Here is a 27,092-nt window from a genome sequence, read left to right as displayed (position 1 = left end):
GGGGTCCCATCACCCTGGGCTCTTGGCCTGGGGAAAAACCTGGGGTGCCCTTGGCGAGGCACCTCCGCCGCCCGAGGAGGCGAGGAGGCGGGAAGGCAGATTCGGGTTCCTTCAGTCTCCGATGGCCTCGCCCTCCCCGCTTCCCCCAGCCTCTCGCGCCGCCCTCGCCTGCTCCGGAGCGCGGTCCTCGGGGGCCCGGGGTGGGCGCGCGGGGGAGGGCGGGCGGGGAAGGGAGGGACGGGGGAGGTCCGCGCGGGCGGCGCTCCGGAGACCCGGCGCTGCGCCTCCCGCAGCTGCAGCCGCCGAGCCGAGCCGGGCCGAGCCGAGCCGAGCCGAGCGCGCAGCCCAGCCGCCGCCGCCACAAAGAGCTCGCCGAGCCCCGGGCGCCCGAGCTCGCCCGCGGGAAGCCGGAGGCAGCCGGGGAGGAGGCCCCCGGGCGAGGATGGCCCGGAAGAGAAAGCCCCCCAGCACCCAGGGTGAGTGCCCTCCATCCCCAGCCGGAGCGCGCGTCTCGGCCGCCGGCGCCCTCGGCTTGGCCCCGGGGACTGACTGCCAGCTTGGCCAAGTGACAGGTGCCAACGGGCAAGAGTTTGCCTTTGCGCGGCGCGGAGAGCCGAGGCACGGCGTCGCCCCCCTTGCCCACTGGCGACTTCCCGGGCAGGAGTTGATGTGCGTTTTGTAACCCGGGGACGCCTGGAGATTCTCAGCGCCCCGTTCCCGTCCCTGCTACACCCTGTTGCTCGGGCTCGCCTTGTCCTTTAGGGCAGCATCTAGTAGGGGACGAGCGACTCTTGCCCTCTCCCTTTCTCTCTCTCTCGCTCTCTCTCTTTCTCTCTCTCTCCACGGTGTTTTCAGTCTTTTTCCTTTTTCCCAATGGTTCCCCCCCCCCGCCCCGTCCCTTCATCCCTATAATGGCAAGTTCTGCATCCATTTTCTCAACCTCTGCATCCTCGGGAGGAGATGAGAGCTGTCTGGCCCTCCCCGCCCCATGGTCAAGAGGACTTGCTGGAGCCCAGACCGGACCCGCGCCGGGCTGCTGTCCACGCAGGCGGTCACTCCCGCTGAGCTCCCCCGCCCCCGTTGCTCCCTTGGAGCCAGGCTTCCAAAGTTGGAAAGTTGCTGCTGGGGTGACTGGAGGTACGGCTGGACAGGGGAGGGCAGCCTCCTCCCGCCCACGCCCCCAGGCCCGGGGCACAGGGGGCGCGGACGGCGTGGGTCCTTGGCTCGCGCGCTGGCTCTGTGGCTGGCCTTCGTTCTCCCTAGGGGCGCGCGTGGGGCAGGACAGGTGTCTGCAGCCCGGCGGAGGACAGTGGCCAGGGCATTAAGGCTGTGCACCAGGAGCCCAAGCGTGGTGGTGAGGAGGACGGGGCGGGTTATAAGTAGGATTTAACCAAAGGGCCAGGCGGCCTGGAAGGTGGAGACTGTATAGGCCCCATGATTCTGGGACCGGAGCTGGCCAGTGTGATCCAGTTCATAAGGCTCAGTTGCCAGTAGCACCCAGGCTGGGCTGGCCAGTTGCTTTCCTCTGGCCAAGCCTTGCTTGTGGGAGCTTAGCTCTACTCTAGGGGTCACTAGTGGGACGCAGCCACTCCATCATGGGCTCCTCCGGCTGGGTTTTAACACTCAAGTAACTTACGATCCTTCATAATTTACAAGTCATGACTACAGAATCTCATGGATTTTGGTTGTTATTGTTGAACCTACGAGCTATGTATAACAATTTTCTTTTCTTCCTTTCTTTTTCTTTTTTTCTTTTTCGAAGTACGGTCTTCCTTTAGTCCAGGCTGACCTGGAATTCACTATGTAATCTCAGGGTGGCCTCAAACTCACGGGTATCCTCCTACCTCTGCCTCCCTTGTACTGGGAATAAAGGCGTGCGCCACCACATCCGGCAGTAGTTTTCTTTCGAGGCCCTGTCTCTCTTTAGCCTAGACTGATCTGAACCTCAGTAGGTCATGCTGGCCTTGAACTCATGACAGCCCTCCTACCTCAGCTTCCTAGAGTGTTGAAATTAAAGGCGTGAGGCACCATGCCCCACTTATGCATAATGATTTTACTTCAATGAATTTCCTTAAAATAATATGATTCCTGTAGAAAAGCAGAGGTCTTAAGCCTCTGGGGCCCCTTCCCTAATTAACTAGTATATGTCTAGAGAAGTAGACAGTCGAGAATTTGAAAATATATCCAGCTAAATTATTTTCCTCTCCTTGCTATGTGACAAAGAGTTTGTCTAACCAGAGATTGAGGCGGTGCAGTGTCTGCGCTTTGCAGAACCATATGGCGCCGCCAGCCCAGCAGAAGGGCCCCACTCAGATCTGCTGATGCAACTCTCCATTCACTGGAAGGCAGGCCTGCATGCCACGTCCACCCCAAACCTTGCAGGTGGCAAGTGGTCCATGAAGAATGCGAAGATTTTTATAGCTTTACAGCACATGCTGGCTGCAGAAGACCTTGCCCTTGGAAGGAATCTTCCTGGCAAAAGAACAAAGACTCAAACGATTGAGAGATGAGGTAACACAGAGATTAGGTGGAAAAACACACTTCCCTCTTTCTCCTCCCTCCCTTCCAAACACCAAGAAGCGTTGGCTTTGTCTGCTGCGACACGACACGACATGACATGACATAAATCCGATGTAACTGCCTGGTGACTGAAGCTAGTGGCGCTAACTCGGTTTTGTCACCTGGGGGCTAACTCGTGGCCCAGAGGGGGAACCAAGCTTTCCTAGGACACACGGTGTGGAAGTTACCTTTGTGTTGCTGGCCAGAAGCAGCTGAGCAGAGGAAAGGGTTTATGGGTTTATTTTGGCTTACATCCTGAAGGCGTAGTTTCAGCAGGGCAGGCAAAGGATGGCACAGCAGAGACTGGACATCACATCTTGTCACAGCACCTGACAGGAAGCGCCAAGACAGTGCTGTGCTCCGGGTGTGGCTCCACTAAGCCTGCCAACAAGGACAGGCCTCCTCCACACAAGAGTCTATGGGGGCACATTCAAAACACCACCATGGCCTCAAGAAATTTCACTACAATTCATTAAAATGAGGTGGTTTTTTTTTTTTTTTGCCTCATGCTGTGTGCTTTTCGTAAGGGAAAAGTTAAGCCTTTTAGTGCTTTTGACTTAAGTCTCTCTCACTTGCTCTGTTAATGTTGAGTTCATTGTTGCTGCTTATTATTGGTATTATTAACAAGAGGTTTCGTATGGGTACATCACGTGTTGGCACCCTCTTTTCCCTCACCCCTGTCCCCATTCCGTTGGTGTTGATCCTCGGGGAGGTTGCAGGTATTCACCATGGGGTTGTAGTTTATGCATTGTGGAGGCAGCAGTCAGTTATTTTGGGGGAGGGAATGCCTCTAGGTATGATGTCTCAACCTGTAAGTTACATAATTTAGTACTTCTTAGAGCAAAAGATACTTTAAACATCCTTGGAGTTATTTTGGCAGAATTAATTGTGATATTTTATACATACAGAAGCAAACCTACGAAGGTGTGATCCATTTGACTATTTCAGTTTTGCCTTCTCTTCTTATTTTTGAGGCAGGATTTTTATATAGCTCACTAGGTAGTCCAGGCTTGCTTTGAACTCATGAAAGTCCTGTGAGCCACCAGACCAGCCTTCACTTTTGCCTTTTAGAAGAATTCCACAAAGTCTGGACTTCAGGCTTGCGGAAAAACTCCCAAACCTCGGCTTCTAGTTGCTTAGGACCAAATTCACTTGATTGTCCCAGTAGGAAACAATTTTTAGGTGTTTTTTTTTTTTTCCCCCAAGGTAGGATTTCACTTTAGCCCAGGCTGACCTGGAATTCACTATGTAGTCTCAGAGTGGCCTTGAACTCATGGTGATCCTCCTATCTCTGCCTCCCAAGTGCTGGGATTAAAGGCATGCACCACCATGCCTGGCCTTGATGTGTTTTTTGAGGATGCAGGCTTTTGGGGTGCACTTTTCTGGATAAAAAACTACAGACTTCACAATAGTTTAGCAATCCCCATACTGTGGTAATCACCCCTTTGTGAGACCTGCCTCTGTCTGCTCAGTTCCTGCATGCAGAAAGAGGTCATTTGTTGGCTCTTGTGACAGGTAAGTCACTCATTGGCTTCTGGAGTCCTAGCAATAAACTCCACAGCTCTGTCAGCTGGATGTGCCAATGGGAAATTCAGTTCCTCCATACCCACAGAAGCATAAGCTCATCAGCAAGCTTTCACAAGAGAGCGCTTGGGTTCATTTTACAGATTTCATCCAAAGGATAGCCTTTGGGAAGGGGAAATGGAAGTTTTAATAAATTCCATATTTAAACTTTTTAACTGAATGCTGTCCACAATCAATAAATCTTATAAATGCGAGTTAGTTCCATTGGTTATGGTGCTGCTCAGTGTAATAACAATTTTTTGCTTAGTTACTTAAATTGAAAGCTACACTTGGAACCACCTATTCATTCAGCACACATGTGGGGAGCACTAAACATGTACAGGGTGTGTGAAAAGCACTAGGATTGCAGTGATGACAGTGATGGGCCAGAAAGAATGTACGAGGGGCCCAGAAAGGGCCAGCAAACAGGCATGAACCAGAAAATTCAGGGTGATAGACACCAGGAAGAAATAAAACAGGACGATATGCTAGGAAGTGACCTGGAGGTTACTTTAGATAATCCAAGGGATGACTTTTGCATCATATTTGAAAATGGATATGAAGGGTACTTTGTATGCCAGGTACAGGAATTTAGCCAGCCCTGTAGGGTTTCAGGCAGGAATGAAGCTGCGACGTGTTTGGAGTGTAGTGTGTGAAGTGGAATGGATAGACAGTGCCTGGTATTTTGGGCCATAAGAAAGAATGGAGATTCTAAGTGAAGGGGGAAGCCATTGGGATACTCATTTGATATTTGGGTTTCCATTCCAATTCAATAGAATGACTAGCAGTGTAGTGGCGTGTGCCTGTAATCTCAGCATTAGAAGGCTGAGGCAGGAGGATGGTGACAAGTGGGAGGCCAGCCTAGGCTACAGAGTGAGACCCTGCCTCATTCCATCCCCCAGAAAAGAATCATACCAGGAAGGTGGTTTCAATGTAAATGGCCCCCTTAGCCTGCTTAGTCCCCAGCGAGCAGAGCCCTTTTGGAGAAGATGTGTCGCTGGGGGCAGATGTCGGGTCCAGCCCTACGAGGTTCTGAGCGAGCTTGAACTCTGGTTGCTCTCTTTATCTCTCTGCTGGGAATGTGAGGTGCCGTGAGCAGCCTTCTTCCACCATGATGAAGCTTCCCCTGAGAACTGTAAGCCTGGGGTAAGCCTTTCCCCCCCCACACTGCTTCTGGCTGGGTGTGCGCCAGCAACAAGAAGCCATGACAGCTCTGCTTGTCCTCCTTTAACTCCCGGCGCAATGGTAGAGGGTGCTGGAGCGTCTGGGACGTGACTGCGTGGTAAACAGAATGAAGAAGGTGCGTGGTTGGGATCCTGGGTAAGCAAAGAAGCTCAAGAAAGAAGAACAGGGTTGGGAAAGGGGATGCCGGGGAGCCCCTGAGACAACACCAGCCAATTCACCATCCTGCCAAGGGAAGCAGGAGTTCCCAGTGGTCGTGTTCCAAGAGAAACACCATCATCCCCGCGCCGAGGAAGTTCAAATTCGGCCACCTCATGCTTTTGGCTGTTCTTTTACTTCTGAGGCATTTGTGATCATAACAGCACATGGGCTTTACAAACCTCTATTACTTATTAGCTTGTTCTTGTCTCACAGACACACAAACGAAAACAGCATGACAATATTAATGACTACTACCATTTGTTGGAGGGAACAACTTGACAGCTAGTTAGCAGGGAATTTTGGCTGTCAGATCTCAGATTTCACTATGAAAATATTGGCGAGGGAAAAGTAAGGCGTGTTGGATTATTATTATTTTTATCTTAAGCCTTTATAATTTGAGGATGACATGGTTCTTTAGGGAAGGTGTAAATAATGATGATTGTTTGAAAGTCCCCCAGTGCCCACTCTCACCTCCACACTGCCTCTACCCCAGTGACTGACAGTGAGAAGGGAAGTTGCTGATGCTCCAGGCCTTCCTGTACGCTCCTCCTCCTCCTGTGTCCTCACAGCAGCTCTGGCTGGTGGCACCTCAGAGACTATGGAACTAAGAATGGAATTGGATCCTTAGTGACGCCACAACACAATGTGTTTATGACATCAGGTCTATTTTCACAGTAGGAAGAGCTATCGCAAGATTGGTGTGGCGAGAGGTGAGTGAAACTACCAAGGATGAATGTTTGTAAGGCATTTCCTTAAGTTTATTGCTTGAAAACACATATAGAATAATACAAGTTGAGAAGTGCACATATGTGTGTGTGTACATAGGTACATGTACGTGGTATGTACTCAGACTTCACTATGTGTGTGTGTCTGTGTATTTATATATATAATCTCCACATATGCTTAGGTCTGCGCATAAGCCAAGTTCTTTCTCTACGTACGGATATGTATGTGTACATGCGTATGCATATATAAATACAGTGGTGCTTTGTCCTGTCTTTATAGCCAGACTTCATTCTTCACATGTGCTCCCACTTCACACATCAAGATGGAAAGACAGAGATCAGATGCTTTCTGTGGTCTAGGGAAATATGTATTCTAGATAGAACTAAGTCATGTGACCCTTGTTTCCCTGTCTCTGTTCAGTACTTGATGACCTGTTTTCTCAGAATCTGTCAGGTCTAACAGGAGAAAGGTGATCACTTTGTTCCCTGCTGAGTCAAAATGTTCTGTCCTCTTATACTTTCCTCAGAAATGTCACTTCATCATCATAAGTGACCAATATTAAAATATCAAAATTAAAAATACATTGATAATGAAAAGTATGTGAACTGCTCACAGATAACGTGACATCATACACCTCTGGTGATGGAAAGGAGACAAGATGAGCAAATGTTCTCACCTTTGAAATAATTTCAGGACAAAAACATGTGCTGAGTCAACTCTGAGGTCTTTTAATGTTGGGTGGCCATTTGTATTGGAAGTCATGTAACCATCATGATAATAAGCCACACAGCTGGCCCAACATCTTTACCTACTTGTGTTCCCACTCTCTCCTTTCCTTCCCAATGGAATCTGGCCTGACCTGTGTGATGGAGAAAGTTCAGTACATCTGGGCCAGGCGGAGCATCGCAGCTTCTGCCTTGCTCTGTTCTTGCGGGGCCTTTGCCCTCACATGGTCCTCATTTGGGGAAACCAACTGTTACATTGTGAGACACTCAAGAAACCCTGGAGAGACCTGTGTGGCAAGAAACTGAGGCGTCTTCATATGAGCACGAGCTTGTGAGATCTCCTCAGAGACAAGTCCACCTGTCCAGTCAAGCTTGAGGATGTCTCTGTCACTATCTGACTGACTTTCATGATCAACCTTGCATGATAATTTCCCAGACAAACCACTTACTGATTTCAGAATCACAGAAAGTATCAGAGTTAATAAATGGTTGCTGTTGTCTTAAGCTTCTAATTTTTTATAATAAATATTTTATTAATATTTATTTTTATTTATTTATTTATTAGAGACAGAGAGATGGGTGGGAGGGAGAGAGAGAGAGAGAAAGAGAGAGAGAGAGAGAATGGATGCACCAGGGCCTCTAGCCACTGCAAATGAACTCCAGATGCATGTGCCACCATGTGTATCTGGCTTACATGGGACCTAGAGAATCGAGCCTGGATCCTTAGGCTTTGCAGGCAAGTGGCTTAACCGCTAAGCCATTTCTCCAGTCCAAACTTCTAATTTTTGTCATAATTGGTAACATAACATTAGATAATTAGATAATGAATATACATGTGATTTATTACTTTTGCATTTGTCTCTTGGGAGGTGGGGACCCCCTTATTGGTATGTAAATATTGGAGGAACACTACGTGTATGAAATTACAAGAAACCTTCACTGTAATGGTTTAAGTTACTATTTATGCCATGACTCCAGGGTTTCCCTAGATCTCATCTGCTGTTCCCAGGTTCCCAAGGAAAAAGAAATACTTTAATTTGCAATCTTTTCATTAATATTCTCAGAATTTGCTTTGAATCTTAGCCTTCTTTTCTTTTTAAATATGTTTAGTTATTTGTTTATTTGAGAGAGAGGGGAGAGAGAGAATGGGCCCACCAGGGCATCTAGCTGCTATAATCGAACTCCAGATACATGCGTCCTCTTGTACATCTGGCGTATGTGGGTCCTGGAGAATCATACTGGGATCCTTTGGCTTTGCAGGCAAATGCCTTAACTGCTAAGCCATCTCTCCAGCCTATCCTTCTTTTCTAATTAGTGAATTGGGCTTAAAATCTGAAATTTTCCTCCTTGTTTTCCTTGAGTTTCTTTCAGCAGCTTGTCCCCTTCTCTGTTTTTATGGGGTTTCTTGCTACAGCTAACTTAGAAAGTATCTCTCAAGTAGGGGCTGGGGAAATGGCTCACAGGGTGAAGTGCTTGCTGCATCAGTGGTCATTTTGTGCTGGAGGTAGGTATTTATTCCCTCAGTAGGAAACAAAAATTAAAGCTCTCAAGAACATAAAGAAAAAATTAAACAATATATCTTATGTGACCTCCAGTGTAGGGCTCTTCACCCAGAGAGATTCACTGCCTGGAACATCTGTCCTTATCACGAGTGGGGGGCGGCCATGCGGCAGACAAGGGCCAGGGGCGCTGCTGAACATGGCCGGACGCGCCAGACGCGCTCCCAGTGAGGAGCTGCCCCACACGTTGTCGGTGGGCCAAGGCTACACCGCGGAGAGAAGGAGGGAAGATGGTTCTGGAAGGGACCCAGGATCAGCCTCACCCGGCCAGTGATCTGCTCCCAAGTGCAGTGGCGCTCTGGAACACTTTGCTCAGAAACCCCTTTCTCTCTTTAGTTTTCTCTTTGCGCTCCTAACACAGCAACTGGGGTTCCTCTGCCAATGCAGCAACGCGATATGAGAATTTTGGGGCATCCCAGATGCTCTTCTTGTGAATTCAGTGCTCAGTGGCGAAGGAAGACCCCAAGGACACTCAGTCTAGTCTTAAATGACTGTTGGGTGAATGGTTTCCTCTAGGATCAAAAATTTAAATGTGTCTTAAAAGAAGCACTTAAAAAGACTAGAAGGAGTCCTTTCCTCTGTTCTCAGGTGTATGTGTCTGAACATGCATTTGTCACAGTGTGTATGTGGATGTCAGAGGAAAACCTTGGGTTGGCCTTCACCTTCTTCAGTCAGGGTTTCTCATCATCCACCACTGTGTTACCAGCAAGCTTGGGGAGAGTCTCTTCTCTGACCTCCTCTTGCCATGGTAGCTGAGAGTGCAGATGCACCTGCTGTAGCCCCCGGCTTTGCACCTATTCTGAGGGTTCAAACGCAGGTACCCAGGCTTCCGCAGCATTGATTCATATCCCCAGGTCCGAAGGGAGGAGCGTTTCATACGAATTATATTGCTTTGTGGATTGTGTTTCCATGTTCAGATAAAAATGCAAAATGATATTTTTATTTTTTAACTTTTTTAGAGAGAGTGAGGGAGACAGAGACAGAGAGAGAGAGGAGAGACAGAGAATTGGCACACCAGGGTCTCAGCCACTGCAATGAAACTCTAGATGCTTGTGCCACCTAATGGGCACGTGCAGCCTTGTGCTTGCCTCACCTTTGTGTGTCTGGCTAAGGTGGATCTGGAGAGTTAAAACGGCTTCTTAGGTTTTGCAGACAAGCGCCTTAACCACTAAGCCATCTCTGCAGCATCTAGTTTAATTAATTAATTAATTTTTAGAGTGAGAGAGAAATAATATTTTAAATTAATGTTTCATTGCTATTTTACTAACAAGTCTTACTTATCAGTCCATCTTCACCTTACAAAAATATTGTTACCCTAAGTTTAGCTGATGATTTTATACATTTTGTATGTGTGAGCTTAAAAATATCAAAATTATAAAATTAAGAGTACAAATTCTACTTACTGGATATTCATATGTTAACATTTCTAGGCCCGACAATCTCTATTACACTCGTTGAGTTCATCTTTTCTGTGCAGTCACTGTCACCAGCCACTCAATCATACTTCTTTTGTCTGTACAAGAAAGTTTTCACATTCTCTTCCCATGGCCTTGGCTCTGGTGACTGGAGGAAGACCATTATGTTGGTAAAAGGCATGATCGTGAATAGATGCGTTCAGGGATGTTTTGGCTGCATGATGCGTGATGGCCTCGAGATGATGAAGCAACGTTGGTCCACGCTGCCCTGCCCTCAGGTGCCGCTCTCCCCAGCTTGGCAGAAATGCCCTCGAGTAATGTCCTGCTCCTCGCACACAAAATTTTTCTTTTTAATATTTTTTGTTCATTATTTATTTATTTATTTGAGAGTGACAGGCACAGGGAGAAAGACAGATAGAGGGAGAGAGAGAGGATGGGCACGCCAGGGCTTCCAGCCACTGCAAATGAACTCCAGACGCGTGCGCCCCCTTGTGCATCTGGCTAACGTGGGACCTGGGGAACCGAGCCTCGAACCGGGGTCCTTAGGCTTCACAGGCAAGCGCTTAACCGCTAAGCCATCTCTCCAGCCCCTCGCACACAAACTTTTAACAAGCAGTCTGCAGAAACATCCAAGAATTGGAAGATGGCTGTAAGCTTTACTTGACAAATTCTATGACCAAGACTCCCTGCTTTAATTTCTGTAAGTCCTCACTGTCTGATTCTAAGCTAATGCACCTTACATATGGAGAACAGATGAACTAATAAATGATATCAACTTATGGGGGCCAACAGAGGTCTCTGACCTACTTGGGAGATAAGACATGTTCAAGTTTGGGTTTGCATCAGGAAGTAGGAAAGCAAAGTCATTAGAAACAATCATTTACCAAACCAAACTTTTTTTTTTTTTTTTTTTTTTTGGCATTAAGACTGTGAAGTCATGGATATCCAGGCCATTTTGTGTCTGGAGGAGGATGTTACAAGGAGTCCTACCCTCCCTTTGGCTCTTACATTCTTTCTGCCACCTCTTCCACAATGGACCCTGATCCTTGGGAGGTGTGATAGAGATGTTTTAGTGCTGAGCACTCCTCTATCACTTCTTCTCAGCACTATGGTGCTTTCTGAGTCATCCCAAGGTCACTGCTATCTGAAAAGAGAAGGTTCTTTAACCAAAAGTGGTAGTAGCATTAATATATGGGTATGAACATTAAGAGAAGTGCTAACTGGGCAGTTTGATGAGCATAGTATATACATTTTTCCAGACAGCAGCAGACGTTACACCCCTAGAGCTCATGACTACCCCTGTTGTAGGTTTTCAGTATCAGGGATGTATTCCCTCCCATGGAACTGGCCTCAAGTCCAATTATAGGGTGGTTGGTTTCCCCTATAACAGACATGCCACTATTGCACCTGTTGACTCATTTGGCCTGGCTGGCCATTTATAAGGCTTGTAGTTTCCACTGTTGAGTCTCTTCACTGTTGATTTTTCTCTCTTCCATTGAACTGCATGCAGAATGGCTTTTTTCAGCTTTCTGTCAGCTAGTCTACATGGAGGATGTTTTCAGCTCAGCTCCAGCAGGATTTCTCAGTGGCCTTGCAGCCCAAGTATGTGGAGTCTTCAGCAATAGGGTCTTGCCATCTATTCCTGGTGGGAAACCAAGGGCCTCGGCAATGGCCTGTAATGTTCTGGGGGCATTGGGGACCTCCCTGGTCAACAACTCACTGGAAGGTATTCCATCCCCGGCACTGACAATTTTCTAGTAGCAATCTATGGTTCCTGTGTGTTCCATTGTCCAAAAATGTAGGTTTTCATATGACTTATTTATATCCTATTAGATTTCGATTAGCCCTCCCTCCACCTTTCCTTTATTCAACCTCTTTCCCTGACCTCATTTAGGCCTTTTCACCCCCATTCCACTTACATATATACAATAGCATCCTATTAAGTCCTCCCCTTTCTCCCTTTCTATTTCCTTTATATATGTCCTTTCTAGCTCACTAGCCTCTGCTATGGGGTTTTCTTCCTACTCACCCAAAAGTCCAGTCATCTGTAGCTAGGATCTGCATATGAGAGAGAACATGTGACTTTTAGCTTTCTGGGCCTGGGTTACCTCACTTAGTATAATCCTTTCCAGATTCATCCATTTTCCTGAAAATTTCATAATCTCATTTTTCTTTACCACTGAGTAGAACACCATTGAGTAAATGGGCCATATCTTCATTATCCACTGATCAGTTGAGGATAACTAGGCTGGTTCCATTTCCTACGTGTTGTGAATAGAGATGGCTTAGCGCTTAAGATACTTGCCTGGGAAGCCTAAGGACCCAGGTTCAATTCCCCAGAACCCACATAAGCCATGGTGGCACAAGTATCTTGAGTTCTTTGTAGTGGCTGGAGGCCCTGGCCTGCCCATTCTCTCTCTCACTTTCTCCCCCGCTTCTAATCAATAAGAAAAAAAAAAAAAGATGTAAAAAACGTACCTTGAAGGAAAAACAAAAGAAGAGTGAGGCTGCAGTGCCCTGCTGTGGTCCTTCTGATCCTTTGCCGAACACCCTTCCTAGTGGCCACATCACAGAAGGTGGAAAGGACAGTTCATTCCAAAGGGACAGAGCCACTGATGGTGAAGCCCTTTGCGTTGGATTCCTCCTTTCTGGCAACTGGATGGCAATTCAGATAAATAACCCTCACCCTGGAGATTTATCTAGAAGAACCTTTAGGTCTGTAATAGTGTGGAGAATATGAGATGGCTGTCCTCTTAGGATTGGAAACCCCAACGCTTAGGACATCAAGTGACAGTTTCCCCCACAATCCAAAGAGAGGTACCAGGCCTAGTCCATGGGGATTGCTTTCTGTGAGTTGGCCAGATCACCAATCCTGTTGTCAGACTCTGGTCTGTTAAAAGAGCCATGAAGGACGCCCTAAAGGGAATTTAATGTGCACTTCGGTTTCTCTCCTTTACAGGGAGGGCGGGGGCATTCGTCCTTTGCTCCAAGTCAAGATTGGGAAGCTCAGAGAGTACTGCTGAGAAGGTTAACATTTCTACAAAATGGTGCAGTGTCTCCTGGCTGGGCGTTTGCAAAATGAAAGAAGCATTACAATGGCAGAAACTAGAGGGCTTTCTCCTTGTCTTTACCTGAACAGTATATTTTTTTAAATTGCCTTTTTGGAGATAAGCTGATATGTGGCCTTCCCATAATTTAGAACAATGAGTAATGATAGCAGATACCTGTCCTCTCTGGAGAGCAGTGTGGGCAGGGAAGGAAGGGGAGCTGCCCCTAGTGTGAGGAACCACCAGCAGTTGGCGATGCGCAGCGGCTGGGGTCCTGTGAACAGAGGGGCTCTGTGGAAGAGCAGAGGGGGGCTGTGCAGGCAAAGCTGGGGACTTCCTGAGTGCAGGAGGGAAGCTGAGGAGCTTCCTGTGGGGAGTCTTAGCTCGGGGTACAGTGTCTGAGTCCCACAGGAGCTCACTCTTCTTTCCAGCAGCTTCTAGGCTTAGGGACTTGCCAAAGTACCTGAAGACTCCACACCTGCGCTGCGAGGGTCCCAGTGACAGAAAGCCCCTGACCGGAGCTGAGAATTAAAAGTAAGAGCTGCTGTTCTCTTATAATGTAGAAATGGAGAGTCCAGGTTGGGGTGGGGAGGAAAAAAGGAACACAGAGGAAGGGGTACAGGGCCCTCCCGGGTCTCGCTTCCCTTCTCTCCCCACGCGACCAATCATTCCTGAACTGTCAGGAGGAGAGAGAATCCGAATGGAATCGGAGATTAATGCTTTGAGTTAGACAAGAGAGAACTTTCTAATACCTGATGGCAAAATCATTATCACGGGAAGAAATCCAAAAGAGCGGCTGTCAAGGATAGAGGAGGAGAGACCTGTCAGCGTGTTTGAAGGCAGTGATGGGGGAAAATGAAGCTGTTTCCTGATTGTTACTGAGCCTAGCTCAAGCAATAATGAATAATGACAGGCCCGGTGTCTTCTATAGATAAATTGTAAAGAGAAGAAAAAGATGGAAAATGAATCAACTTTCTGAATTATAAACAATTTAGAGAATTATGGTAATAGGCGTGCTTATTCAGATAAAGGGCTCAATTAGCTTCCAGGATAACTTCAGATTTCCCAAATCTATACATTTAAGGGCACACAAGTGAGGAGGATAACTTTTTTAACAGACTCTGGTCAAAAATAATTTGTATCTCAACATGCTTCTGTATACAACTGGGAATCAAATCGTCTTTGGAAGGCTATCTTCCTTTCCCACCATCTCATCCTATTTTATGAAGTATTGTAGGACAGTTTCCATTATAACTCTGAAATTACATTCTCCATTGCCAACAGTGCAGCTTTTAAATTGTGGCCACTAACACTGGCATTAGTGAGGTGGTGTTTTTATCATTTTATGATGCTGGACCACCATGACTTGAGACTTTTAAATATAAGCCCGTTCATTTAGCTAGCACCATCTTTTTGTTTTTTATACCCAAGCTATAACATGGAACAATCTCAACAAACTCTATGATTAATTTTGAGATAGTGAATCTCAGGTTTTGAAAAACCTTGCACATTACTCACTCTCTGTCTGCCTGTACCTCAAATAAGTAAAATTTAAAATAATTTTAAAAAGTATAAACATGAGTCATGGGGTTCTAACTAATTGTTGTCTTTAGAGGATAATTACCTTCAAGCCCTCTTGTGGAGCTGGAGTGCTGCCCCTTCTGTGACTAAGCTTGGTGACAAAGGGCTTTAGTCCTTTGCTTTTCACGTACCTGACCCAGGGCCTGGGAGCCTCATAGTTAAATCAGTGGAGGAACATATCAGTATTTGCACTTGACTTTGCTCACCTTCCCTGTTTTAAAAATTGTATTTATTTATTTATGTGAGTGTGTGTGTGTGTGTGTAGGGGGCAAGTGTGTGTCAAGATGTGAGTGTGGAGGTCAGAAACTGTGGTGCTTTGAATCTAAAATGTACCCACAGCCCCAAGTGTTGGTCACAAAGCCTCATCCTTCATCCCGAGGCTAGAGGCTTACTGGGCAGGGGTGGGGTGACACTCAGATCACTCAGATCTCTTCCTTCCTGCTGGGGTGACAAGATGTGATGCCTGGCTGCCTGCTTAGCTGTGCCTTTCCCCCCATGATGCGACCTTCCTAGACACTGTAAGCCAAAATGCACCCTGTCTCCCCACAAGAAGAAGAAGAAGAAGGAGAAGGTGACCACAGTGACAATAACCCCAGGGTGTCCTCACACTTCTGCCTTTCTGGAGACAGACCCTTTTGCTGCTTCTGGAAAGTGCTGGCTGGCCCATTAGCTCTGGGATCTGCTGCTTCCACCTTCCATTTGTCGTAGTTGCACTAGGATCACAGATCCATGCATGGTTTTATGTGCAGCTTCTCACGGTCAGGTCACAGGCTTTGCAAGCAGGTGCCTTTAACTGCTGAGTCATCTTCCAAGCACCCTGCCTGTTTTTTTTTTTTTTTTTTCTTGAGGAAGGGGTTCACTCTAGCCTAGGCTGACCTAGAATTCACTATGCATTCTCAGGGGGCCTCGAGCTCCCAGCGATCCTCCTATCTCTGTCTCCTGAGTGCTGGGATTAAAGGCATGCGCCACCAAGCCTGGCTTACCCTCCTTGTTTTTTTTTTTTTTTTTTGTTTGTTTGTTTTTTTGAGGTAGGGTCTCACTCTAGCCCAGGCTGACCTGGAATTCAGTATGGAGTCTTAGGGTGGCCTCGAACTCACGGCAATCCTCTTACCTCTGCCTCCCCGAGTGACCCTCCCTGGTTTTTAAAAAAATTATTTATTCTTTTTTTGTTTTTCAAGATAAGGTTTCACTCTAGCCTAGGCTGACCTGTCACTCACTCTGTGGTCCCAGACTGCCCTCGAACTTGTATCAGTCCTACCTCTGCCTCCTGAGTGCTGAAATTAAATACATGCGCTACCATGCCCTGCTGTTTTAAACCATAATAGATCATTATTCAGCATGCTGCAGAGTTTATTATTAGTGGTTATGCTTATACATTCCCCAAGTTTCTATGCTCATTATTTTCTTTGGCTTTGTGTGTGTCTGTGTGTGTTGGGCATATGTGCTGTATTCACGTGTGTGTGCCCTTGCAGTAAACCCTGCGCTTGCCTGTGGCAGGGGGAGAGGCGACAGCTGTCTGCGGTGGCCAGAGCAGGATGCGGTGTGTTCTGCTCAGTCACTCACTCTTTTGCTTCTTGTTTGAGCTGCAGTTTCTTCCTGATTTGGGGGCTTGCTGCTTTTCCCGAGCCCCATTGAGTCCCCAGTCTCTGCTCCCCTTTGCAGGGCTAGCATTACAGGGCACGTGGTCATGCCCAGCTGTTTACCCGGGATCTAGAGACTTGAACTCGGGTGGTTTTAGACCCCTTCAGGCCCTTGTGCTTGAGCATGAAGCACACTTAACTGCTGAGCTATTTCTCCAGTCCCCATCCTTATTCTTTAATGTGTAACTTAGGACTTTGTTCTAAATTTTATGTTCTTATAATATTCTTCTTATAATATTCATAATAGAGTTGTGACCTAGAATTTCATCTTTTGACCTTAGACTTAGAATCAGACTTAGAATTTCCTCCCAAACTCTTGGTAATCTTAGTTTTGTTTAGTTTTGAGAAATTCTTAGATGAGATACTCCTTGATTTTAAGTTTGCAATGTTTTACCAGTTGAAACTTATGCAAGTGAATTCAACTATAGAGACTGTTTACTAGAAAATTAGCAGCTTTCATGTAGTAAATATATGCATGTGAAAGGCTAGGTTCTTTACAAGATGAGTTATTAAAAACACCCAAGGCCTGGAGAGATGGCTTAGTGGTTAAGGCACTTGCCTGCCAAGTCTAAGAACTCATGTTTGAGTCTCCAGGTTCCATATAAGCCAGATGCACAGGGACACAAGTGTGCAAGGTTGCACAAGCGCCACAAGGGGAGCGTGCATCAGGAGTCGCTCAAAGCGGCCGCAGGCCCTGGCGTGCCCATTGTCTCTCTCCTTCTTTCTTTGCCTCTTTCTCTCTCAAAAACAAAACAAAACAAAAACAAAAACAAAACCAACCAAACAAAAAAAAAAACACCCAAAGGTTTGTCCTAAGATGTTACAAGCTGGCCAGTTGTGTTAACTACTGAATTATTATATTTTTGCTCTTCTGGTTAGTAGACTGAAACATACTGATGACTTAGTTTTTATTTCTTTAGTGTAGGTCTGTGAATTTTGGCTTCACTAAATTTTCTCTTTTTGTCAAAGTCTGACAGTTATTTCTAATTTATTCTTTTATGTGTTCCATCTCCTCTAAAGATTATCTTTTGAGAAGACTTTTTTCATCTTTTCTTATTTCAAAAGCTTTCCTAAGTCTTAACCCACCACATATGCCTCTTGAAAAAAGTATAATTAATAACAAAGGCATCTCTTCCATGCATTGGGTCTATAAAGAGGAGTCATTTGGAATTCATGATGAAAAGAACTTACCAGTGCAAGGCAGTGACTGAAGGAGAATCCTTTTGAAAGATTTTGCTCAGGGACCCAGAATTTATTCTTATTCCGCAGCCTCTGCCTTAAATTTTATATTCGGGTTAAAGTAGCTGATTAGTTGGGATCTTCCCTTCAATTCTGAATAGATGTCAGTTGTCACCCAAATGTCAGGGATGGTAAGTTGATGGTCACTGATGTCAGTGTAGGTACCCTGGTAAACTTATGGTCAGGATTCAGAGTTCATTTCATTTTTGTGATGGACAAATCCTACCTGTTGCAATTACCTTCTCCTCACTGGGTCAAAACACCTGACCAGAAGCAGCTGATGGGAGGGAGGGGTTTAGTTATTTATTTTTATTTTAGAGAAAGAAAGAGAGAGAGAGAGAGAGAGAGAGAGAGAGAGAGAGAGAGAGAGAGAATATGAATGAGCATGCCAGGGCCTTTCAGCTGCTGTGAATGAAATTCAGATTCGTGCGCCCCCTTGTGCACATGTGCCACATTGCATGCTTGTGTCACTTTTGTGTCTGGTTATGTGGGACATGGAGATTTGAACATGCATTCTTAGGTTTTGCAGGCAAGTCCCTTAACTACTAAGTCATCTCTCCAGCCCAGGAAGGGTTTTATTTTCACTTGCAGTCTTGAGGGGCAGCGCCATGATAGCAGGGAAAAGGATATCATGAGCAGAAGCTGGGCATCCCTCTGTCACAGCAGGTGGGCATAGCAGCAGGAGAATGAGCCCAGCCAACACTGGAAAGCTAGGGGCTCGTAAACATCAAGGTCCACCCATCAACATGCCTCCTCCAGCAAGGCCTCCTCTCCCAAATTGCCATCAGCTGGGGATCAGACATTCAGAACACAAGAATTTATGGGGGACCCAATTCAAACTTCCACACCACCATTCATAATTTAACCGGTGAGGCTTAATTCTTCAGTGGATAATTAATATTTAGAGCTCAAGGATCACAGGTTTTAATCAATGTGCGACTAATTTTCTTTAATTTGTTTTATGAAATTTTTTTCCTGTGAATGCCATACTTTTTGAATTTAAAATTATTTTATAGATAACGGGTTATACTCTTTTATCTGCTTGCCCTGACTCCAACTGCCCTGGGTGCCCTCCTCAATGGGGTTATGGTAATCTCTGTGGTGTCATGAAGGCTTTAGTTGGTTCCTATGGGGTAGCAGGGCGAGCTGTGCCTCAGAGTATTTCTACCCACTTTTTGGCTCTTACAATCTTTCCACCCCCTGTTCTGCAATGTTCCCTGAGCCATGGCAGGCCTGTTGGTGGTATGATTTAGTGTTGTTTTCTTTGTAGCCTCAGGATTTATGTTTTGGTACATTTGGATTAATCGTCGTGTCTGTCACCATCACCCTGGGGCTTGTTGTCAGGCTAGCAGTAAGAGCAGTGTTCATTATGTCATTTCCTCTGCAGTTTCTCCTGGACCGTGGCAGATGTGGTAGAAGTGACAAATCTCATGGTGGGGAGTCGGCTGTCTTTGACTCTTCTGTTTTCTCTGCCATAATGGCACACTAAGAAGATTCACAGTGGCATGGCCCCACTTACAGCCGACCTTCAACTGGTCCGTCCCCTCCCAAGAAGCAGCTCTGGAATCTATGTTATGAATTTTTAAAGTTAGTATGCAAAGTACTGGGTTTCCTTATGGCATATTCATACATATGATTCTTTAAACTTAATTCTAATTCATTCTTTTCCTTCAACACACTGCTGTCGACTCAAATTTTTATTAACATAATTAATTTATGCACTATGTGTGTATGTGCAAGTGCATGTGTGGAAGTGTAAGCATGTGTGCATGCGTGGAAGTGTAAGCACGTGCACATGCGTGGAAGTGTAAGCACGTGCGCATGCGTGGAAGTGAAAGCACGTGCGCATGCGTGGAAGTGAAAGCACGTGCGCATGCGAGGAAGTGTAAGCACGTGCGCATGCGTGGAAGTGTAAGCACGTGCGCATGCGTGGAAGTGTAAGCGTGTGTGCATGCGTACATATGGAGACCAAAAGCCAACCTCTGGTGTCATCCTTACGAATACCGTCCACCTCCTTTGAGGCATGAGATCTCATTGGTCTCGCAAGTAACTAACTGGGCTAGACTGGCTGACTAGTAGGCCCTAAGGATACTCTCGTCTCCACTTCCCTTGAGCTTGAGCTTAAGTTATACACACTTGCCACCGTGTGTGACATTTTACCTGGGAGCTAGGGATCCAGCTCTGAACCTCAGGCATGTGAGGCAAGTACTTTAGTAACTAAGCTATGTTCCCAGACCCTTGGTTAAAATATGTAAATAGTATGCTTAACATTAGTGCAAATGATAGGTTAAACCTATTTATTTATAAAAGAAAGAATATTACCTCTCCTTCATATATATACATATATTATGTATAATTTATTAAATTGTACATAATTTATTAATAATAATTAATAATCAATAATAATATAATTTATTAAATTATGTAATATACACACATATATACATATATGTATATATATAATTTCCCTTCCTCTTGGGTAGGTAGTGTCAGTACTGTGAGGTTATGAATACCACGGTCACTTTGTGTCTGGCAAATGGTATTGCAGAGCACTCCTTCCAATCCCTTGGCTTTTCCGTTCTTTCTGTCACCTCATCCTAATGGTTCCTGAGCTTTGGAGGGTGTAATACAAATGTCTCACCTCACGCTAAATATACCACTGACACTTCTTTTTAGCACTTTAGTGAGTTTTAGTTACTTCAGTAGTCACTGCCACTCAGATAACTTTATTTATTTATTTATTTATTTATTTATTTATTTATTTGTTTATTTTGAGATAGAGTCTCACTCTAGCATAGGCTGTCCTAGATTGTGGTCTGTTGTCCCAGGCTGGCTTCGAATTCCCATTGATCTACCTACCCCTTCCTCCCAAGTACTGGGATTAAAGGCATGCACCACCACGCACAGCCCAAGATAACTTTTTAATTGACCAATAAAATTGTGGGTTTTTTGAAACAATATGCAGCATGATATTTTATATATGAATGCACTGTGAAATGCTTGAATCAAACTAGATAATGTGTCCATCATCTCACACTGCACTGGGTGAGCACTAGGTTGAAAAGTTGGATTTAATTGAAGATGAACTCTCTATGTATTATCAATTAATAACTGACTTGTGCAAGAATTATAATATGAAAAAATACCTATGCCACTGAAAGTATGAAAAATAACTAAGACTTTCTAACAGCATTTCAGAATAACTATTCTGAACATCTGGTACCACTGTGTTATAGATAAATAGTGAGGCTAATTAAAACAGCATGAGCTATGCTAGATCCCCAAAGAACCACCTGAATACTGTTATTTTTGATGAATGATCCAACTATATAGGAAATTTTTTAAAAGGTGAACAGAATGATAAAGGTAGGTAATGGTGTTTTTGGAATTTATATAACATTAATGAGTTTGATAAAAATTTTCAATTATTTAAACTTGTTTAGCTCATGATTTTTTAATTTTATTTTTATTTATTTATTTGAGACAGACAGACAGAGAGAGAGAAAGAGAGAGAGAGAGAGAGAGAGAGAGAGAGAGAGAGAGAAAGAGAGAGAAAGAGAGATAATGGGCGTGCCAGGGCCTCCAGCCACTGCAAATGAACTCCAGACTCATGTGCCCCTTTGTGCATCTGTCTAACATGGGTCCTGGGGAATCAAGCCTCGAACTGGGATCCTTAGGTTTCACAGGCAAGCACTTAACTGCAAAGCCATCTCTCCAGCCCTAGCTCATGATTTTTAAGAAATCATGGAAAATGAATGGGGCATTATGCAAATTATGCATAGCTGAAAATTTCTGTATTTCTTCCCACTTAAAAATGTCGTTGGGGAAATTGTACATATGGAATGCTGGGCAGTATAAATATATGTATTTTAAAGCTATTAGAATCTGGTTCTCAAAAGATCATCCTCATGAGGATCGTCTTTGAAGCTTTATGCCTATGGGATTGGAATACCGGAATAATTTGCATATTGAACACAAAACAAAGCATAAGAAACAATAAAACTATTTTGAAGGAAATATAATTATGGTATATATACCATATGGTTCCATATGTGGAGATTATCATGGAGTAATTTAATAAATAAATATCCTGAATAAACATTAGCCAACACTTCTGTATACTCAGTGAATGTAGAAAATTTTCACTGTTTGGTAATAGCTTACTGAATTCAGTTGTTTAACAAGCATTTTTAGTATACTATCTGCACTGGGTGTTAGTTTAGCATCTAGAGCTGTACACTGGAATACAAAACAATAGTATTTCTGGGGGCTGGAGAGATGGCTCAGTAGTTAAGGTGCTTGCCTGCAAAGCCTAGTGACCTGAGTTTGATTCCCCAGTGACCGTGTAAAGTCCGATACACAAAGTAGTGCATGCATTTGTAGTTTGTTTGCAGCAGCAGGAGGCCCTGGTGTGCCCATTCTCTGTCTCTTTCTGTGCCTACAAACAAATAAATAAAATATCTTTGCTTTCAAGAAATAAAACCTATATTCTACAGCTGAAGAATTCACAAAGTCAAATGCAAATAAGTAGAGCTGAGCATGGTGGTGCATGCCTTTAATCCCAGCACTTGGGAGGCAGAGGTAGGAGAATTGCCATGAGTTCAAGGCCACCCTGAGACTACATAGTGAATTCCAGGCTAGCCTGGGCTAGAGTGAAACCTTACTTTGAAAAACCAAAACCAAAACCAAAATTAATAAGTAAAATGCAACGTGTATTATGTGGTGCTACGTTTTGAGGGTAAAAATAAGAAAATAAGTAAGGGAAGGTAATGTGCACGAGTGTGAGGGTTGCCTTTGGTTTTTTGTGGGGGGTGAGTTTTGTCAGGTAGGGTCTCACTCTAGCCAAGGCTGACCTGGAATTCACTCTGTAGCCCAGGCTGCACTGAACACTTGGGAGTCCTCCTACCTCTGCTTCAAAAGTGCTGGGATTAAAGAAATGAGTCACCACACCTGGCATCCTTTTCTATATTTAATACAGGGTTTTGCCATGATGATCAGGTTGGCTTTGAACTTGCTAGGTATTCTAGCCTCGTCTTGAACTTAGAGTCCTCCAGTTTCAGCTTCCCAAGAGCTGGATTACAGGTTACCGTTACGTCTGCAGTGCAAAGGTTTTTAATTTTTTAAAGTTTTCTCTGCACGGACTTCACTTGAGTGAAGCTCTGATGGAGGAGCTGAAGACACCCGGAAGCACAGAAGCCCAGAAGGGGGAGGAGTCTGAGCTAGGGCCTCCAGGCTGGAGACATGCTTGCAAGTTGGTTCCAGGTACAGCGGAGAACTGTGGCTGAGAAGAGAGTCACAGGAGATGATGTCAGGAGGGTGAAGGCCATGGAGACATGTGACTTTATTCTGAGACAAGCAACAATCATGAAAAGTGACAAGTTGTCAATGCATGCTGTTGTAGTCAGCTTCTCACTGCAGGATAAACATCCAACCAGACACAGCTTATGGGAGAAAAGGGCTTTATTTCAGGCTTACAAGTGGTGGAAGATGCTGGTTCCCATTCATAGATCCAAGCAGAGAGACACTGCCAACAGCCAGCACCACAAAATAGCATTCACAGCCATAGCTCCAAAACTGCTCTCTACATACCTTAGGGCCAGATGCAAGATCCACTCCCAAACACACTTTACGGCTGACTCCAAGAACTGCCCAGTTACCAAGGGCTCCACCCAGTGGAGACTCAAGAGTCAAGCCTGACTCTATGGGCTACACATTCAAACCAATGCACATGCTAACCGGGTTCCTGCAACTGCCCTGCTGAGAATAGGCTGTGGAGGGGAAGAACAGGGGCGGACGTCAGAGAGGAGGCTGTTAGGACAAACATGCTGAACTTCCAGTGCTTGAACCCATGTTCTGGCTTTGGTGGGATGTGATGGGAAAGTGTTGGGTTCTGGATGAACTTGGAAGCCAGAGATAACAGGACATGGCACTGCAGAGAAAATCAGGAACCACGGACCCAAGACAAGCATGGCGAAGCCTTTGGTAGGAACAGGTACAGGAAGTGAAGACCAGGAAATTAGTTTTGGAACAGTTTTTTTTTTTTTTTTGCCGGGGGGGGGTGGGGAGATGGCGGAGGACAAGGTCTTCCTAAGTAGCCCAGACAATCTGCAAACTTCCCATCTCCCAGCCTCAGACTCCTTGAGAGCAGGAATTACAGACCTGTCTATTTTGGGACACTTTGAACAAGAGATGCCCATTAGATCTGCAAGTAGGGAGGAGAACTCACTGCAGGTCCTTGAGGAGTGCAGCCCTTGGTGTGTCAAGTACCTGAGCTTAGATTCCCTTCACCCATCAGCACGTACCGGGCAGCCTCACACCACTGCCCTTGCCGAGGACTTAGAAATGCCTGTGGTCACATTGCATCTCATGACCTCTAAGAAGTTTCTGCCATTTCTGAGCACTTATGGATGTTAGTTGAGCCAGCCTTTTGGCTTCCCAGGAGAACACAGCTAATGGCAGAGGTCAGGGTAAGAGGATCCTTACCACTCTGTTCAGCCACGGTATTTATGGTTAGCTTGGCACACAGCAGCTGCTCAGTGTCCTTTTTGCCTACGAAACTAGCCACAGAAGTGTAGCTCAGATCACCTGAGTTGTAACACAGCAGGACAGATGATGACAACTTCAATACACACCTCTGGTATCACGTAGGACAGCGTTCATGCGGACCACTATAAAAATCCCACGTGATCTGGTGAAGTGTTCTGCTAGCTCATAGGAAATGTTCTGTATCTTGGTGTAAGATCTCTAGAAATATGCATTTGTAAATGAGTGGCTGACATAACTTAACTGTTAGCAACACAGTTACCAAGTTGAGGTGAATGTAGTGTGTAGTCAGCACATGCTTCATGTGTCACTTGGCAAAGTATGTTTTGTGTAAGTACATTGTATACTGTGCTGTTTCATGTTCTCACCTAGAATATTACGGTTTTAACTCATTCTGTTTCATACTTAGGAATTAGTAACGTAATGGCTGAAGTGTTTCGTGCGACAATGTAATCTGGAGAGGGGATTCCACACTGCTCGGGCAGGCAGTGAGGAGCAGGGTCAGGAAAGCTGACTGCAGCTGCGGAGCCTGGGGAAGCAGCTCAGTTGGTCGAATGTCCACCTAGCTTGCGTTTGGTTCTGGTTTCAAGTGAGCATCCCAAGAACAACAATAAAACAAGCACACCTGAAACATTAAGTTAAGCATTTCAGTATTTTTAGGGAAAGAAAATGAAGTTTGGATTTTCTGCTTGTCTCAACTTTAGCTAGCATTTTAACATGTCATATATATTTCAAGGTAGGGTCTCACTGTAGCCCAGGCTGACTGAAACTCACTATGTAGTTCCAGGCTCATCTTGAAGTCATAGTGATCCTTCTACCTCTGCCTCCTTGAGTGTTGGGGTTTAAGGTGTGAGCCACTATGCCCAGCTTGTGGTCACCCACCCACCCCGTGTGTGTGCATGTGTACAACCTTTCTCCAGGGCAGCTTTTACATCTGCTTACATGGTTGTCTGGGAATTGAACAGGGCTGAGGAGTGGAATCAGCTGGGGAATTGAACCCAGGGCCATTAGGCTTTGCAAGCAAGCACCTTTAACTGCTGAGACATCTTTACAGGCCTGTATATCTCTCTAAAAATAGAAGTGGCAGTGCCCTCTGCCCTCCCCTGCTCCCCCCCCCCCACACCTGCCACCTAAGATTCCTCCATTGACACTGTTTATTTTCCTGGAGGATTGTGTATGGCTGTAATCATTTCTACAGAGCCGGCCTGCTTATGTGTTTTTCTCCAATTCTGAAGTTTCTTTCTTTCCTTCCCTTCCTTCCTTCCTTCCTTCCTTCCTTCCTTCCTTCCTTCCTTCCTTCCTTCCTTCCTTCCTTCTTCCCTCCCTCCTTCCCTCTTTCTCTCTCTCTCATTCTTTCTTTTTTTTTGGTGTTTTCAAGGCAGTGTTTCACTCCAGCCTAGACTGGCCTGGAATTCACTATGTAGTCTCAGGGTGGCCTTGAACTCACAGCAACCCTCATACCTCTGCCTCCCGAGTGCTGGGACTGAAGGATTGCTGCACTATATGGGGTCTGAAGTATAGTGCTTATAATTGTTCATGTAGAGTCTTTTTTGTGTAGTCTACTGTTTAATTTTCTGATATCACTCTGATTCGTACAGTGAGGGGTTAACACTCTGTAATCGTGGGCTCAAGCGAAGAACAGAGTCCCATCTGGGGGAATCATGCCCGTCTAGTCTGTCAGAGAGTGGGGTGACAGGAGGGGCGGGCGCTGGGTATGTGGCGCTAGTAGGAGAGATGCGAGGGGGGGGCACCGGGATTTCCTTACTTAGCAGCTTTGCCTCCAAGCCAGATCCTTTGCTGCATTTGTTTTATTAAGCAGGTTGCTTTATTAGCACTTCCAGGATATAGATGAATATCAAGACTATTTATTGTCTTTAACATTTCATCAAGATTTATCATTTCTTTAAAAGTGCATAGACTTCAGATGACAGTGGGAAGAAAATGTTCTTAAATTTAGTGACATAATAATTTACTATTAAGACATGGGGATATAGTTCTATGGTAGAGGCTTATCTAGTGTGTAAAAGGCCCTGGTTTCCAGCACAGGAAAAAAAAAATATCCATTTTTACTTAAGTCTAGTAGACCAAAGTCAAATGACACTACTTAGATCGCTTACAAAAAACATCAGCGTGCATTTTCTGTCTGAGTGAATGCAGGACTGGTGGACAGCATTGCTGCCCACCTGACAGCGTTGACAAGGCACGCAGGCGGGAGAGTGAGGCCTGGGTCCTGACAGGAGAAACCACGAAGAGAGCATCATTATTTTTCTCCTGCCAGCACCACAATTTATTTCTAGGTGTAATTCACAGTGCTGAGTTTGATGTTTTGTTTTCTCAGCTTCTTAAAAATCTTGTTCCAACTGCTACTTCACAGAAGTTATTCAGGTGAGATGGAGGTGAGTCAACACTTCACAGCTGGGTCTCCAGATGCGCCACGTGTGCAGTTACTTTGGGTGCACTGGTGCATGGGCATGTTGTTACTTTTACCACAAATATTATGCCTAAACAGGAGATGCAGATATTTTATTTGGAGCTCAGTATGACCAAAACATTGCACATATGCTTTTCAAGTGTTTACTAGCACATATTAATGATACATAATAATGACTTTCATTTAACCTATTCACCTATAATATACTTTGATCAAATTCCCCCATTACCCCTTTTTGTTTCTTCCCCATTCCCACTGAGTCCCTTCCTATTCCCAATTATTTCCACTTCCCTTTTAAGTCTTTCTTTTTCCTCTTTTTCTAAGCAACAAAAATTCTCACAGGAATAGAATCTTCTCTTCTTTTACTTGAGTTGTATTCCATATGAAATAAATTATTCTTGTGACCATTTACATACCATATTCAAGTAGCTTCTTCTTTTTTTTGACTCGCTCTAGCCCAGGCAGACTTGGAATTCACTGTGTAATCTCAGAGTGGCCTTGAATTCCCAGTGATCCTCCTACCTCTGTCTCCCGCTGGGATTAAAGGCTGTGTCACCACACCTGGCCTATTTTTTTTTTTAAAAAAAATTAATTTATACCAGTTTCTGACATTAGAATTTATTGGGGAGTGGAGTCATTCTTCCATACATATGTCACCTTCAGTACTCAGTATAATCATTT

General features: G+C 45.1%; 1 protein-coding gene across 3 annotated transcripts in view; it reads left to right on the top strand.

The window, feature by feature from the left end:
- Nucleotides 1-370: 370 nt before the first annotated feature.
- The window catches only part of Slc44a5 (solute carrier family 44 member 5), a 270,243-nt gene continuing 243,521 nt past the window's right edge, over nt 371-27,092 (top strand). For 2 of the 3 annotated variants that reach the window (XM_045138870.1, XM_045138867.1), the window contains exon 1: nt 371-476. In XM_045138870.1, the coding sequence (XP_044994805.1) occupies nt 443-476 (34 nt within the window). In that variant the 5' untranslated portion in view covers nt 371-442. The remainder of the gene's footprint in view (nt 477-27,092) is intronic. The other variant, XM_045138869.1, reaches the window with a different exon arrangement.

This window comes from Jaculus jaculus, chromosome 19 (assembly GCF_020740685.1).
Source record: "Jaculus jaculus isolate mJacJac1 chromosome 19, mJacJac1.mat.Y.cur, whole genome shotgun sequence".
Lineage (NCBI taxonomy): Eukaryota > Metazoa > Chordata > Mammalia > Rodentia > Dipodidae > Jaculus > Jaculus jaculus.
The sequence above is the reverse complement of the archived record's forward strand: the minus strand, read 5'-3'. Positions and strand labels throughout refer to the sequence as shown.